Source organism: Uloborus diversus, chromosome 3, assembly GCF_026930045.1.
Source record: "Uloborus diversus isolate 005 chromosome 3, Udiv.v.3.1, whole genome shotgun sequence".
Lineage (NCBI taxonomy): Eukaryota > Metazoa > Arthropoda > Arachnida > Araneae > Uloboridae > Uloborus > Uloborus diversus.
Window position 1 is genome coordinate 65,111,961 of NC_072733.1, and position 17,648 is coordinate 65,129,608.

At 31.9% G+C, this 17,648-nt stretch overlaps 1 protein-coding gene across 1 annotated transcript in view; it reads left to right on the plus strand.

Moving 5' to 3' along the window:
• Positions 1–17,648, plus strand: part of LOC129218142 (suppressor of lurcher protein 1-like) — a 206,258-nt gene that overhangs the window by 171,812 nt on the left and 16,798 nt on the right. Inside the window, exons 4-5 of the mRNA XM_054852355.1 lie at positions 4,039–4,229; positions 5,098–5,139. Coding sequence (XP_054708330.1) covers positions 4,039–4,229; positions 5,098–5,139 — 233 coding nt within the window. The remainder of the gene's footprint in view (positions 1–4,038; positions 4,230–5,097; positions 5,140–17,648) is intronic.

The following is a 17,648-nucleotide window of genomic DNA, read 5'->3' on the forward strand; positions in this document are numbered from 1 at the left end:
GGGAAGAAAAAAAAAGTACTAATTTTTTTTAACCTATTGAAATTGATTTTTAGTTTTAAGGAATTATAAAAATATTTAAGTAAAATTTTAAAAATCCCCCCCCCCCACAACTCATCCTTTACGATGCTAAAGTTTTATTTGAAAAGCATGAAAATACGATAGACTAAATTTTTGAGGCTTATTTTTGACTTTCAATGAAAAGTGCATTTATTGGCGTAAAATATGTCTGATTAAGTGTTTAAGCGAAATTAAAACTAATACTTTTGATAGTTGGTTGTTTTCCTGGGTTTTTAAAAATTATTCAAAAGTAAATTAGTTACTCCGGAAGCTTTACCCATAAATCTGGGAAGTAAACTTGTGCCGCTAAATATCTCCAAATAAAGAATTGTATAATTAGTAGATTAGAACAGTGTCTAGGGAAATATTCAGAAGATTTAACTGCACCATCCTTTTCAATGAATTCGAAATAAATGAAGAAATCGATGTCCAGTTCAATGTCCCAGTAAAGTGGCTTAACTGATACAGAATGTTCAATGAAGTGAGAACTGCAAATCTACGCCTGATTAATTTAGTTGCTGGAAATTAATCACATCACTTTAATTTAAAGATAGTTCTCGCTTACTTGCATTTTCAACAAAGAGGCTTAAAGCATTCACTAGAGAATTTATTTATTTTAAGGAAAAAAAGTAGTTTTACCCTAGTGCATCACATGCTTAAAGTAAACCCAGCTATTTTTTTCAATAAAATTAATCTGTAAAGTCTTTGTAATTGAAACACTAATAAATTATTTTAAGCAAAATTAATGATTTTAGGAAACGAATGTAAGACAATATTTTTGTACATTTATTTTGAATCCTAATTGAATGACGCATTTAATTCTTACTTACTAGTTAGTACTTAGATGCAATGTTTAACATCTGACACCAGTTTGAGAACATTTCGCCATTAAATATGTATAGCGTTGTAGAAGTTACCTTGCAAAAGCATTGAGTTGAAGTGTTTGTTGCAGCACGTATTTCTACGGTTAGGTGAATCACTCGTTAATCAAGCATTTCTTAGAGAGATTTCCCTGGTTTTTTTCTTGTCGCAGATATAAAAATGACAGGAAATATAAAATACTTATTCAAAAGTGAAATTAAACTTGTCACGAACAGAAAGAAAGCGCAGATTATCAAATTAACTGAATGAACAAGCTGAAATGCTTCTTGTCCAGTAGTAGTGCCACTTTTTGAAACAAATCTTCAAAAGAAAAGTTCATCTATTTGGATGACTGAGAGTTCCTTAGAAAAATGCGTGCACTTTTTTTTTGAGATGATATCTTCATTTTTTAAATAGTTTTTGTCTATTACATTTAACAATTTTAAAAAATTCCGAAACGTTACTGGTAATCTCCATGGAACGTTTCGAGATTTCACAGGTTTTCGCCAATTTCCTGTGAAAATTAAGTATCCATGTCAAAAAGTTTCCTAAATTACTTCAAGTTGCACGAATGCAGACTTCTCACTGTTGGGAAAAATATTTTTAGTATCCAGTTTAAAGATTAACTGAACGTATTTGTTAAGTGTATTGACTTGAGAGCGATTACGGACCATCCAGATTGACAAAGCTCCTGAGAGTGAATAATTCTCTGAATTCCGCGGCTTTGCAAGAATTGCAAGCGAGATGCTTTGTACTTGCAATGCAATTCTGTTTTAGCGTTGTCCCTAGTTTCAATAATGCTTTTGGAGCTTTCTTGGGCAATCAGGAAGGCGACAAGCTACTAGTTAAAACCAACTTAAGTTTTCTCTGAAGGTTCCAGAAACATGACTAGCTTTGACCGGAGATATTTCTGTATTGTTTAGAAAGATTTAAAGATGATTGCAGTAAGGTTACTGCGTTTAGCGGAAAACATTGTTTTTTTTTTTTTTTTTTTTGCAAGATATGTTTGTTACTGGCAGAAATTGGGCACGACAGCTGCCCATTATTTTCCAGGAACGTTTTTGAATCATATTAACTGTGTATATTCAATTGTAAAAATGATGTTTAAGTCTTTAATCGGTGTGGGTCTAGAGAGCGGTAATTTAAAAATCCAATTTTTTAGCATCAATTTTTCGAAAAAACACTATCAACAAGAATTGTTTTATTTTTCTTCGCCGATGGCAGTGAAAAAAATAAAATGATGTCTTCTTTTGTAGTTTTATCAAGGATTAAGAAAGAGCTCAAAAAAAAAAAAAAAAAAAAAACCTATGAGAAATACTATACTATATGATTGATTTTTGCTCGCATGTTAGATGAAAAATGTAACTATATCAAAAATTTATAAAATCAGCTAAACCATTCCAAAATATTTTGACAGACATCCCGGAGGCTCCCACTTGTCATTTTTATTAAATGATATTTGTAGCAACATGAATTAAACAGTTAACATTCAAAAAATAGGGGATAAATAGTCTAGAATGAGATACATTTTAAGTTCATTGTTCAGTTCAAAAACATAAATCTTCAGTTACGAAGTTAAGTAAAAAATATATGTATTGGAAAATGCAACAAACTAATAGAAAATATTTACAGAACATGAAAGTTCTAGAAAACAGTTTACGTAACAGCTGCTTTCAAAAATATTGATCAGTTTTTTGCTTCATCATGGGATAAGTTTAAACTTTCTTTTCCAGTTTTTCTTATAATCCGTCACTGTCCAAGAAAAATTAAAATTTGTTTTGTAGCTTTCGAAGAAAACTTCATAGATTTCTGTTATTCTTTTTTGTTCCCCTCAGATTTTACTTTCTTCAGTTTATATTATTATTTCTGTAGATTTTCAAGTACAATTCAGAAACGATTTAAAGGATTTGGTTGCAGAAGCAAATCTTTTTCTTGTAGCCGAAGTCATAAATATTATGTTTCGATCACAGTTGGTAAATCAAGGAGAATTGCCGTACCCGGAATAGCATCCCTGGTCGCACACCTTGTATTTCTTGTAATTATTGATAGAAAGCAATCAAACTCACATTATAGATGCAAAATGAGGTTTCTTCAAACTGTATAGCGTGAGCTCCAATTCGATGATTACTTTGAGCTGTAGTACCGTTATTTTAAATTAGGGGCATAAACTTACTACCGAAACTTTTAAACACCTTATGCTAAAATAGCTGTTGTCCTCCAAATATTGTAATACGATTAGTAATCACGTATGATTTAAAAGTCAACACTAGGCTTAAGGTTTCTATGGATTACTTGTGCGGCTTTTAAAACGTTCGTTTTTACTGCCAAGTGTAAACAAGTCTGATTTGAATACATTTGCAGAGCAACAGACACATGAGCCTATTATTTCATTCGAACTAAACTGTGGGGGAAACATTTTAAAAGGTAAAGCCAGTAATTACAATTACTAGGTCTTATTCATATTCGATCATGCCGACGATTTGAGACTTAAATTTTCAATGAACCACCGCGTAAAAGTTTTAAATTAGCAAATAATGCCTTTATAAGAGATTTAAAATAAAACACTGCGATAGATATTTTAATTAGTTGATATAAATAAAATTCTTCGTTCAGTTCAGCTTAATGTCCCTACTTAAAACAAAAAATACAGTACAAAGTGTTTTATCCTCTAATTATTGAGTATTTTTGGAAAAGATTAGTGATGGTTATTGAAAAAAAAGGAGCAGTTATCTAATTACTACACGTATTTTCCCATTTCTCCCTCATTTTTTCCTCACGTAATTATTATTACGCTTATTAATATCATTACTGTTATCATTATTATTTTTATTAGTATTGTATTTCAAATTTAAGTAAGCAAATAAATAATGAAGAACGACAAATGGTTTAAAATGGAAGCAAAATGCTTGAAACAGCAAATAAACCTGAGAAGTTGGGGCAATTTAAGAGATTTCTGATATTTGGTTCGAAAAGTCGATGGTATTTTCTAGTAGAAAAAAAAACTCTTTTGTTTTACTTTTTACATTTTAATACTAAACTCTTAAACAGTGTAATACATGTTGTTTTTAAATTAGAGATTGTATCAATAACTGTACACTGCTAAAAATTCCTTTTTTACAGTTGTGAAGCAGTAGATGCTGTGATGATATTTATTACTATTAAAAACCGTCGAGAAAGGCTTGACAACTTTTGCGGAAATAAGCTTCCTGCTCAACTAATGTCGAATGGACCGACTATGGAAGTCGAGTTTAGATCTTACCACTCGTCACCTGAAGTGAAAGGTTTTAGAGCTATATATCGTTTTGTTACTGGTGAGTTTTGTTCCCTTCCCTCTTTCCCTGCCCGGTATATCTTGAATCTAAAAATTAGTGCAACTGGTTCCAAATGTTTTAGCTGTATTAAATCAACGAATTTATGAATTTTTATATGAAAACAAAGAATAATCATGTCATCTAAGTCAGAATCATTTGAGTCAAGAGGACTGGGGTATTCAACGTCAAGTTTTCTCTTAGAAATCGGGAAAATAAAGCTAATTTCAGCAGATAAAAGTTTATCATCATGTTTTCTCCTATAGGTATAAAATAAGTCAAACAAACCCGTAAACATTAGCGAATAACGAAATATTCCATCCGTTTCATTGGATATTTACAATACCAATTCATGCTGCTGCCTACAGTGACTACATATCACACTATTATACTAAAAAATAGATTTTTCTCAATAAAACGATAGTGAAATAAATACTTGACCACATTAAGGTTCAATATTTTAATCAAAAAAGGGATTAAGTTGAGTTTATGAAACACTAGGGTCGCCTGTGACCCTAATGATGTTCAGGGTGACACATCACCAAAGTTATTAAAAATGTAGTATTGTGCATGTGATGAAGTAAATTGCCAGAAAATCATTAAATGATGAACAAAGTCAATATTTTCCTGAGTTTTAGATGACATACTGTAAATACAGCGCAGTAGCAAACATGAAAGTACAGCAATTACATAATTCCAGTGATACCAGAAAGGTTTAATCATAATGATTGGTCGAATTGAAAATGCATCTGTTTTGTATTTTCCATTCGACCACAATGTTGTTTAGCAACTGATGTAAATGAATACGCTTTCTTTAATGCATCCTTTTATTACAAAACTTCTTCGTGCATAAATATATTTTCGATTTCAGATTTTGGGATATCAGCACCAAGACAGGATTCTACATCATCAGGTGAGTTTTTTGTTTTATATTGTAAAAAGACGTTGATTGAACGTACAGAAAATGTTTCTACTAGCTGATACCTAATAGCAAAACGATGAATACATTCCCTGGTACTTTTACAAGTGTCCACCCAACCCAGTTAAAACCAATTTAAAGGATTTCAAAATCTCCATATCTCTGTGCTTCGTATTGTTCTTTTTGCTTAAGCCTATGAAGAAATAAGTAACTACATAAAGTAAAAAAGAATAATTAATCGAAGGAAAAGATAGAGTTTTGGAAAGCCATTTGACAAAAACGGTAATTGACTTTTAGCGTATTTTGTATTCTTATAACTTCGATACGAATTTTTTCTTTTTCCAATGGAAATGAAAAACACACAGTTTATTAGATTTTAGTTTCATTAAACGCTCGAATTCTTCTTAGCTTCATTAATTTTGCATTCGGCTTCATTCCCGTTAAATTAATATTCTTCAAAAGTTTCAGAATAATTAATTAAATGTCTTTCTTTTAACAAGTAAAAAACGGAATCAGGATCAAGTTGAACTACTCGCAATAATCAACCAGAGACTTTGATAAATTTTATTGAATTAAGGATTACAGACGTGTTTTTGATGTAAATAAGGAGCGTGAACACGATTAAAAGAATTCAACATTTTAATGCTTCAACGAGCTAATGAATTTTCCATTGCAATTTCTGAGCTGAAGAGTATTTGTTTAGCAAATGTAATGCCTAAACTGGAAGTCTGCATTCATTCAAAAACAAACGTTAAATGTAGAATGCAATGTAAATGAAAATGTAATGAAATGCAAATAAAATAGTATTTGAAATTCTAAATAACCACAAATTTTTAAATGCTGTGCAATTAGCGCTTTATATGCAACATCGGGACTTCGACTTTTACAAAATATAAGTAACGCACTGTAAGCCTTCAATTAGCATTGGTAGGGGGAGCTTTCCAATAGCTATTTGAAGTTGTACTTCGGTTAAAATGAATTACTGAAAAGCGCTTTAATCTAACTTTGATGATCGCATTTCCCAATTACCTATATTTGAAGTGAATTAATTGATTTTATAGTTTCTGATCTGTAATAGGAGTATTTGGATCGAAATTCTTCCGAAACGAACTTCAGTAAGACTTCAAAGCCATTATCAACTGCTTTTACTAAAGCTTTTGTTTAATCATTAAACAGTAAAAGTAAATTAAGACTATATAAAGTTAATGAAGTTAGACATTCATAAATTCTAGAGAAAGTTCTGTTGGAACGACTGTTGTTTTCATCTAAATTAAGTTAAAGTCAGAACTAATGATTGTAATTATTTTAATACAAATTACTGATACGTAATTTTCTATAATTTCTCTTCGCTTCCTACTTCAACTACGGTAATTTATTCGTTTTTTGTTTGTCTTATTTAATTGATATTTTGTTGATTTCTGCTGTAATTTAAGAGCTTTTAGGCTACAATATTTTACTTAATAATTTTTTTTTTAATATTTGGAAATGTGAAATTTTTACTTTAAAAGAAGTATAAGTTCAGAAGATTTTACTTCGATAAATACAATGTTACTATTTTGTCATTTTTCCATTTAGATAGAAGTTCGTCATACAGCCTAAGTAAAAACTTTAAGACCAGTATAATTTTTTGTGAAAACAGGAAAATGAAATTAAAGAGATTTTAATATTCTTGTACTATTAAATGTTACTGTTCATTGGTAAGAAATAACGTAAAAGACAGGTTTTTGTAAGGTGTGCTTTTCTCAGAAAAACAGTGGTATATTTAAAATTAGTATTTCAGCTTAAGTAAAAAACTTGAAGGCCACTAGTATTTCTTAAAAAATACGTTTACATATGAGGCAGTGAGAAGCAAAGGTATGTAAGTGCCAAAATTAAAAATTTGGAGATATCCAGTACAAATGGTAGGCGAGCTCCTTATCTGTCTTGGGGCAAGAGGTAGTACTAGTAGCCCTGGTAGGCTCTGCTGTACGCCATGATTTAGCAAAAAAATTTAATTAAAGCCTACCTAATATGTTATCTTTAAAGCCGCTTTACTCAAAACTTGAAAATGTCTACCTACATCTCTTTGCTTCTCACTGCCTCATATATTGTAATAAATATCTCAGCAAAAACAACCCTAATTGAGGTGGTTGCTTGGTGAGCAAAAAGCTTCCCGCCAAACTAGATAAACAATTCAAAGGATCTATCTATTTTTCTGAGGAGTTGAAGGTGGGAGGAGGTTCTAACGGAAGTAGGTGTGATGAAGGAGGAGAACAGGGAGGATGATAGTTTGGCAGATACTTGGCGGGCAAGATATCATGACTTTTTTAAGGCTGAGGGTTTTTTGGTTTAGGATGAAGGCTTTCTTTTTTTATGTTGAAGAGTTAAAGGTTTTCTTGGCGGGGAAATTTTTACAACAGGGTTGTTTTTGCTAAGAGACATCTTTTTGATTGATATTATTACTTTGTCTGTATTTTTAGAATTGAGAATTTCAAGTCATAAATATTCAATTGAAACAACGTTGTTTTGTGTTTTTAAGGAACAATAATGGCAAGCTTAATTTTACGTCATGTTATTTTCTGACCAGTAAGATTCTATGTTCGTTTGGAGAGAATTGGGCCGTTTAAATTTTATTGCCATCCTTGTATCCTCTCTGTTGCAAAGAAAACTGCTTGGATAATAAAATACTATATTTTTAATTACATTGTTTTCAAGTACTTTCCAACTTCGCAATAAATTCTATTACAGCTTCTTTATTTGATGGATTATTCAACATTATCATGAAGTTCTTTTCTTTTCTTTTTTTATTTTTTTATACGCTTTACAGCTTGCGGGCTATTTTAATCTAGCTTTTCAGTCATTATTTAATGACTCCTTTTTTTAAATCGTGGATTATTTTACGGTTTATGGGATAATTTTAATCGTTGGGTGGTTTATCTTTCTTTTGATGGATCTCTTTGTGTTGTTTAATATCTAGTTTTGTTTAAAAGTTCACTAAAAAGACAATATAACGTATGTTATGACCAAGCAAAAAAAAAAAAAAAACAAGTCTTTAAATATTTTAAATTTGAATTCGTCAGAAGATGTACGCAACTGTACTCTACGTCAATTCGCGAATATCATAAATTTGCCACAGCGACTGCGTATGAGCGTGGACTTAGCTCATTTCAAAAGTCTTGCTTAAATAAATTGCAAAAACTTTGTCTGTTAACAAGTTACTGCAAAACACGGATATCTACACACATATTTCATATATTTCAATTCATAATGTGCTATATTTGTGGAAAATGCATTAATTTAGAAAATAAGCAAACCAATTAATAAGTGCTATTTTTCGCTTTCAATTATAAATTTAGATGTATCATATTCATATGCGTATAGTTACATATAATATGTCACGCAAAATTTTTCATGGTTTAACCCCAGTTTCGTCGACATTTAAAGTTTCTTCCCCCTTAAATGTATCAAAACTGAAAAAGAGGAAGGAAAGAAATTTCGTATCAACAAAACTGGGGGGGGGGGGGGGACTGTATTCTAATCTCATTTATTAATTTGTTTCTATGCTTAAATATAAACAAACATAGAATCTTAAAACAGAAAGCCCAATGATCCAAGCCCGCGCGCATGCGTAGTGGCTGTAGCAAATTTACGATATCCGCGATTTAACGTCTAGTTGAAACTGTTGGATCTGTTTTATTAGTCTTGATTGAATTTCACTTCTAAAGACTACTTTTGAATAATTGATAGATCTTAGATCTGTTCTAGCCTTGCAATTGCAGTCAGAGATTAACAAATATAATAACTCTCACCTATAAGCTGAGAGTAAGTACACAAGAATTTAGGGGAAATTAGTGATTTTCAAACTTTAATTATTCCGGTCCATGATGTCCCTGGGGGTTTGAAATTTTGTATATGTCCTCAATGGCCCCCAAGAATATGTATACAAAAAATCATTACCAAGCCCCCCGGGGGGCTGCTGCAGAACCTCGGGAAGGTACGATTTGGGGGGGGGGGGAAACAGGGAGGGAGGGGGGTCTAATGGCACAAAAGACGCATCAGTAAGGCACAAGGAATGTGTGTGTGAAATTTCTGCTCGATTCCTTTTCTCGTCTGGGCTGTAGCCCTGTCTAAGAAAGCGAAAGCTTTTTTGAACAGCGATTTTCTAACTTAAATTCCTCCTCCCCCTAATGGTCCTGGAGACTGTATTTTGGTGTATGTCTTCAGGGGCCACTAGAGATTGAGTATACCAAAAATCAACTCGGGGGTCTTTATGGGGCTGAGGTACAGAGGGGCGAAAAATGCAGAAAACCCCCAACTTGTTCTGTCGTGTAAACTGTTCTTGGTCGCTTTTATTTTCTTTCGTCTTTCTTGGCAGTGGATTTGCTTTTGTCGGCTGCTGACGTTTGGTTTTCTTGGCGTGGGACGCTCCAGCGTCTCGTGATCACAGCAGTTAACAAGATTGTGAAAACCCCTCAACTTGCAGTTTTGTCATTAATTTCTTCAAAGTTTTGGTCCTCTTTGTGAAGGTATTGAAAGGTAAGAAGTTAACTGTTCATGAAAAAGGGCAGATTGAAGTTTTTTTCTTCAACGAGGAGGAGTTGGCATACTGTTGCGAAAACAATAGGAAGATCGAAGACTGAAGTCAATATATTTTTTTTCTATTGAAACACAACTACGGTAAAAAGACTCCTCGGGAAAGAACTTATGCTTTGTCCTCGCGCGATAGAAGAAGCGTTTCGAAACTTTATCATCTGAAAAGTACTCAACCAGGAAACTTATTCAAAACGATAGATTTAAATGTTTATCCAAAATAATATACAAAACAATTAGAAGGGGTGGAGTTTTTTATTTATACAACAAAATTGTTTAAGCCACAGTTATTGAATAGGCACAATATATAGCGTTTAAACTTAAGCCAGGAAAACATTCTCTATGATAACTAGTGAATAGAAATATTTTTTTCTGGCGAAAACAAATGGAATTCGGAACGACCAAGCGGATGAAAGTACTAATGGCATGATATACGAAGAGAAAAAAAAATATTCTCCAAGCGCCAATTAGATTAAGACTCTGTTAGGACTTTTTAGCGCTTTGCTTACTATGATGTGGGCTCAGTTACGTTTGTTTCAGATAAAATGAATTCAGGAGCATATCAAAATGTCCTCGCAACTCATCTTTTACCAAATGCTGCGTTTATTGCAGGAGAAAATTGGAAATATCAGCAAGACAATGCACCTATCCATTCGAGTAATAGTGTAACAAGTTGGTTCCGAGTCAACAATGTTGAAGCTTTGAAAAAATTAACTAAGTCTCCAGATCGTAACCCAAGAGAGAACTTATGTGGTGACTTAGCAAGAAGCGTTTACGCAAATGAGGGACATTTTACTTCATCAATAGAGCTGAAATCTACTATCGAAGATAAATAGTATAAAATACATGCCAACCCTTTGTCAAAAACTAGTTTCATTCATGAAAACAAGAATATTTGAAGTAATTTGATGAAATGGCTCCTGCAAAAGCTTAAAAATGTTTATATTTTTGTTCTTATATGCTTTTTTTTCTGTTGATCTTAAAGAATTTACTTAGGTTCAAACATTGACCTATAATATTTTCTGATGAAGAAATACTTATAAATAAATACTTTTGCCTTTTTCACTTGTGTTTAAGGTTAATAATTATCACTCAAATGATTTTTTAATCCTAAGTTTAAGATGTGTCTAATTTCTCAAAAAAAGTGTACTGGCATTAAAGATTTTACTCAGACTGTAAATAGCAATTTTCTACTTACTTCTGCATTAAATTCCGTTTAAAACATTAACTGTTTTATATATTTTTATTTTTGCAGAAAATTTGTTTTGGATATTAATTTTTTTTTAAATATTTTGTCAAGAAATAAGTAAAGAAAATTTAAAAAAAAAACCTAACAACACAGCATTATATATCACATAAAATGCATTTCTGCATTCTGAAATGCAGTTAATAAAACAATATCTTATACATCCCTACTCTTGAAGTTAATAATAAAAACAGCAAAATTATTCTTATTTAAGATCTCCGCCAGTTTATCACAAGCAACATTCGCGTGTTCAGACCGTTTCTCTGGATTGTGACAACATTCACAAAGTACATGTTGAACATGTAATACAGATAAATGTTATAATAATTCAGTTTCTGTTCTAGCGAAAATTACGGGACTTAATTCGTAGAGCGGTCATTTGTGCTTCAGGAAAGTGCCACGCAAGGAGGGTAATGAAGTAGCAGCACTTCAACTCAACTGCACGCTATAATCTTCTCTTCTCTTTCTTCCTTTTTTGCGAATTTAAGGATCTTACCCAAAATTAACGCTAAATTTCTCGTAACAGATTGTAATCAACATAATCATGCAGTTTAAGAGGATTTTGCTTTAGTACTTCATTCAGGTTTTTTTTAATGACGTTTTCGGATGTTTTTAATATACGAAGCAGGACCCATAAGTTCGGGAACTGATGATGTCAATGACAGTCAAAGCATGTGGTTGAAGTAAAATTGTATGAATGTTTGTATGAATTGTATGAATGAAATGTATCCTATAGTATCTACCCTCAATGTATGGTTTGTTTTGACTCATGTCACGATTCAATTGATCTCGCAGACATTTTTTTTTCTAAGCTAGTTAAGGTTCTTCGGCGACATTAGAAACATGACTTTTTAAGACCAATGCTGCAACATTTATATTTTTCAGCGATTGATTGAAACACTTTCAGACTAAAGAAGCTTAGGAAAGAGTTAGATTCTACGATGGCAAGATTAAATGTGTACGAAATGGTACGGCGTTTTAAAAAACGAACAAGAATATTTCTCTGAAGAAGAGTGCTCTGGTCAAATGATGCCGATTAATGTACCGGTATTCTCGAAGAATGTTAAATTCGTTTATCAAAGTAAGTTGCAACTTTTCTTCCTTGAGTGAGTGGCCTCAGACATGCTACCACGGGTTTTACCATAAATATTTGAAAGGTTGCTTTGAGATACTAACGTAACATTGTCCGTGAGGTCGCAAATCCGACAGAGTGAATCTTCAGAAGGCGTTTCTGATAAGTCTGTAAAACACCCGTTTAATTCGTACACCTTCAATCTCGCCATCGTGGAATCACGTACTCCATCCTTGGCAAGTTTTAGCCAAACGCTGAGAAAACTTAATATTGCAGTGCTGGTCTGGAAAATTCATGTTCCTAACGTCGTCGGCGAGCTTTGAGTAGCATGAAAAAAATCTTCTGAGAGTGTAGTTGCATAGTTCAAACTACCCAAACATTTTGGGGAGAGGTAATGGAATGCATTTCTTAGTTATACATTAACTACATACTTTGGCTGTCATTGGCTAACAATGACTTCGAACTTTTCTGTTCCTCTGAGCATAAACAGATATTTCCTTCAGAAAATAAACACAAGTTTTACTGTGCAAATAACCCATCACGTGATGTTTATTTTTCAAATATACTTCAGTCAAAATGTTGCCTGTTTTTACTATCAACTTAAAGAGCGGTAGAATCTCATCAACATTTTGTTTTATAAGCTGCTTTGCGGAATGCATTTCACTATAATCTGTAACAGAGGGTAAAACAATAATGCTTACCTTGACAAAAAAAAAAAAAAAAGTGCACGACACGTAATTTCTGCCAAAATAAGAAATTTAAAGTCATATAATGTGTCACGGGGAGGGGGATGGCTCAAAAATATGAACTTACTATTCATTACGCATTATGAAATGTATTGCTTATATTAGGGGATAGGGGGTCACATGAAAACACCTTTTTCATTTCTTTATTTAAAAAAAAATATTATCAATTTTCGGGAGAAAAACTGTCCACATGATTGAAAAGTCTTTTCTGTGTGTCACAAGGACGTATCCAGAAAGTTTTCAAGAAGGGGCGGTTAATTTTTTAACTACCTCTTACTGCGTATCTGAGGGGGGGGGGGGGTGCCACATGATTTTTATATATTCAACAGCTAAAATATAGAGATTTAACCAAGGAGGTTTCCCGAAAGTGCTCCCTTCCTTTTCGGAACTGGTATTCTAAGATTGCATCTCAGAACTTCAATTTCGTAATATTCCAGGAGAACATTTTGAATCCCCCCCCCCACCATAACATCATCTAAGGTCGTCTAAAATTGCTATTTTTTGAATCTTCACTTCGAAAAACTACCAGAGGATAGTCACGAAGCCCATTACTTGAGATGTATAAAATCCCGTCTTATGACTTACATTTTGCAAAATTCTCGGAGAAGGACTCCAAACTTCTCCAAACATCGAGAGATTCGAAACCTATTCCTTTTCTTAACATCATCGATAAGATTCTACACTTGCATTGTAGGACTTGAATTCAGAAAAATTGCCGGTGCAGGTTCCCTCAAGGGAGGGGCGTTCGCCCCATCGCCCCTCTCTCGTATCCGTCCTTGATGTGTCATGGTGCTTTTTGAGATTTAAAAAAAAAAAAAAAAAAAAAAAAAACATATTTCTGCATTTTACGAGTTTTTAAAAAAATGTGTTCAATTGTTTACGTGTGAACTAGAGATGGGCAATGTCATTCTTTTTAATGATCCGTTTATCAGATGATCTCGTTCATTCTTTTGACCCGTTCATTTAACTCGTTCACTTGAACGACTTCGTTCATTAAAAAAAGTTGCAGGTCATCCCTCTGAGTGACATACTCACGTACATTCGAAATGTTTCATTAGATAAGTAATATTCTTTGAAGGAAAAATAGCTAAAATTATCTAAAAGTTAGAAAATATGTCCATGAAAAATGAATGAAATAAACTTGACTCAGGTTCAGATGTATATAAATCAATTATAGTTCATTTTGTAAGATATTTCTCAGTTGCAGAATGGTAAGGTATGTTTTCCGCTCCAAAAATCGCAGTTTCCATTTCAGCATCTAAAACAATAAGTTAATAAATTTTTCCACCTACAACACTGTATAAATACATATAGTACAACCAATAGATCATGCATAACGAAAAAAGTAACAACAAATTATATCGGTAACTCAGCCGGAGGATAACTTAATGAAGAAAAAGACTCACCTAAATAGTAAGGGGTGTCAAAATTATTCCAGAGTACCGATGAGAACAAGGAAAAAAACCGCAACAGTTTTTTACAAGTGGAAAAAATTAGACCATAATAATCCTCATTAAAAATCTCTGGATAATGAATGTAAAATAAGCGACTTGGAAGTCGCCAAGTAAGTTAAAAATAAAGTCAAATCAGTATAGATATGACATGTGACGGAAATGGACATTTTGAGTAGTTTCGATAGTATATTCTGTTCGTATATTTTGATTTTTAAATACAAATAAAACAAGCTAAAAATGTTATTTTGGATACTTTGGATAAGAATTTGTCATAAGAACTACGTAGAACATTAACAGTTATCGTTTTAATGATTGAAGAATATGCTAGAAAATGCATGTGACGGAACAGGACTCGTATGTGTCCCGTTCTGTCACAAGCATTTTATTACATGTCGTTCAATTAGTTTCTTCAAACTGACTAACTTTTGATGTTGTACATAGCTCTTATGACAAATCTTTACTGTTGCTATCGAAAATAAAATTTCTAGCTTGTATTATTTGTAATGCAAGCAAAATCTGATGACAAAACACAAAACTACTCCAAACTTCCCGCTCCGTCACATGGAATTTCTCATAGATGGTAGTTGATAGGGATGTTATAGAAGACAAAAGGATCGGCAGAAAAGTGATAAAAGGTATATTTAGAAATAATTTTGGCGACAGAAAGCTTGAGAAAGATTTTAGCAGGTGCGTGGGACAGGAAGTGGAATGTCCAAACATTTTGTTAGTAGCCAAAAAAAGTTACACAAAACACTGCTATACTAATGGATACATTGAATTGCAAATGAACAGCAACGATTAAAGAAAAATGACGAATAAAGTAGAAACGTTCAAAAAGACTATATTGTACTGCACTGAGAAAAAGGATATTTGAGATTGATTGAAAGTTTAAAATTTGAAGATCAATGTGTTTTTTTTAATGTGATTTTATCACACGTGCATCAATTCAATGTTCCAAACTGCTCACCGTTCAAAAGAACGGTCGTTCATTTTATAAGTGAACGAACGGATCCGTTCATATTAAAGATTCGTTCTTTTTGACCCGTTCGTTCATGAACGACACATCCCTAGTGTGAGCTATAAACACATTTGAACAATCCTGGGGCAGATATGAACACGATTAAAAACTGCAGGACAATCATATTTCAACGAAAAACCTTTTAGCATGAAACACATACGTATGTACCAATTATATTACAAGGGTTTGTCATCCATTTCTGTAATATCAGTTTAAATTGTACAATAATTGTGTCCTAAAAAATATATATTTTAAAAATATATAACTCTGTTTACTGTCAAATTTTAAAGTTTCGTAACAAGTACTGATTGTTAGATAAACAAGAAAACAAACTTTTAAGATCATATAGCACAAAGAATATTTTGTTATGTAAAGATTATTCTTAATATGCACAGCAAAATCTCTTATTTTACCGAGGCTTTAATTTTTGTGACTTTCGCAAGCCCATCTTGCTTGCTCCCCCCAACTTTATCTATAATCAACTAATCGGTTCAAAGCTTCAAAAAATAGCGCAAAATTTTCAGCTTACAAAATCACTAATATCTCATTTTCGCGAAATTGCTTTTGTAGGGCTGTTTTTAAGCTATGAGCAGAGTATAATAATGCAATTTTAAATGATTTTAAACTTCATTCTTTAATTAAATGAAAGTATTTTATGTCTTTTTATTACCTGGAATTATTATATAACACCAACTATTTAGTAGCACAAAATGTAAAAAAATAAATAAATAAAAAATAATAAAAATAAATAAATTTAAAAAAAAATATTTACACATTTTTTTAACACTTATAATATCCTACACAAATATTAATATTACGGAGAAGATATGAGAACTGTTCATATGTGCCCCAAGATGTTGTGTTTACAAGTGCTCCCTTTGAATTAACTTGCAAAACATTTTTTTATTTGCTTTAATAAAAAAAAATTAAGCACAGTCATAAATTTATACTTGAATCTTCACATAACAGATTTTGCAATAACTAAGTTTAGCTAATTAGCTTAAAATACGTTTTCACGTGAAGATGATAGTGATAAAATAATATGCAAAACTTGCTGAAACAAAGTTGTCACAGCAGAAGCATAAAATGGCTCATTGCTCTAAAGGTTTGACCAAGAGATAGGACGGGTATTGTCTTTACTTGAGAATTTTTCCAGATTTTAGCTTGAACTTATCTCAGTAAAACATACCATGTACTCATGGCATACATCCCCTTTCTCTTATGTTTAAAACGCACAGAAATGGCAAAATTGTAAGATTTAGTTGATCGAAGTAGAATCTTTTACTCTTTTTTAGGTATTCAGATAAGTTTATACGTGCAACATAAATATTGCTACTGAAGTGCCTTTTGTAGAAACGTCATTAAGTTTGTAATCAAATGAAATATGGCTAATTCTTGAGCATATAGAAAATAGTCGTTAGGATTTGAACTATCGTTACATATATGCTGATTGAAATTTCAAAATAAATAAATAAATAAATAGCTAAAATAATATAAGGATTTCACTCTCAGTTTTTATTTTTCATTGTTTTGTTTTCTTTTGTATATGTTTACATAAAACTATATTTGAATCGAATAAAAAATATCTATACTTAATATTTTATACCTAGATGCCAGTTGTAAAGCATTAGAAGTATTTTCAGAAATAGCGTAAGTGTCCAACATTTATTTCAGCCTAAAATAAATAACTTTTTATGAAACAGATATCTTTTTTGTTTAGGCAACATAAAAACATGTTACAGTTTCTCCTTCAATACGAATTATTAGAATCAATTTAAATAAATATAATATTATTAGAACTAAGCAAGAGTCTAAAGCTGCTAAATCTATCGGACAAGCGAAAGAAATAATTTTTCATATTTTTTTGCCATAAATGCAGCTGGTGTCATTTCTTCAAACTCACTACCAACTTTTTATGAATGCAGCAGTTTTAGCTGGTATTTATTCAAAACAAGTTTCCCTTTTCCCGAAAGTATGCAGCAGATAACTGAACGAGTACATACTAAACATCAAGGATAGGATTCTGTTAACAAATATGTATGATCGTTTATTTTGAGAAAATGTGTTTGTGAGATTACTAATTTATAGGACCGCCAAGCTATGTGATTTATCTTAAAAATAGTTTTTCGTGATTTATGAATTTTGTTTAACAAATGTTCTATTTAGCGACCAACGTTTAAGCAACATTTTAACTTTTACTTAAGTAACATTATTTACCTTAAGATATAGATACTTATAAAAATTAAATACATACAAAAAGGCTAATTCCCATCTTTTTACTTTGAAATTTTTTTATATACTACCTAAATCTATAGACGTTATATGACTATTTCAGTTTAACACTGCGATCTGAATTTAGTTTCAATATGATTATCTTAAATGGGATTGTCACCTTTTT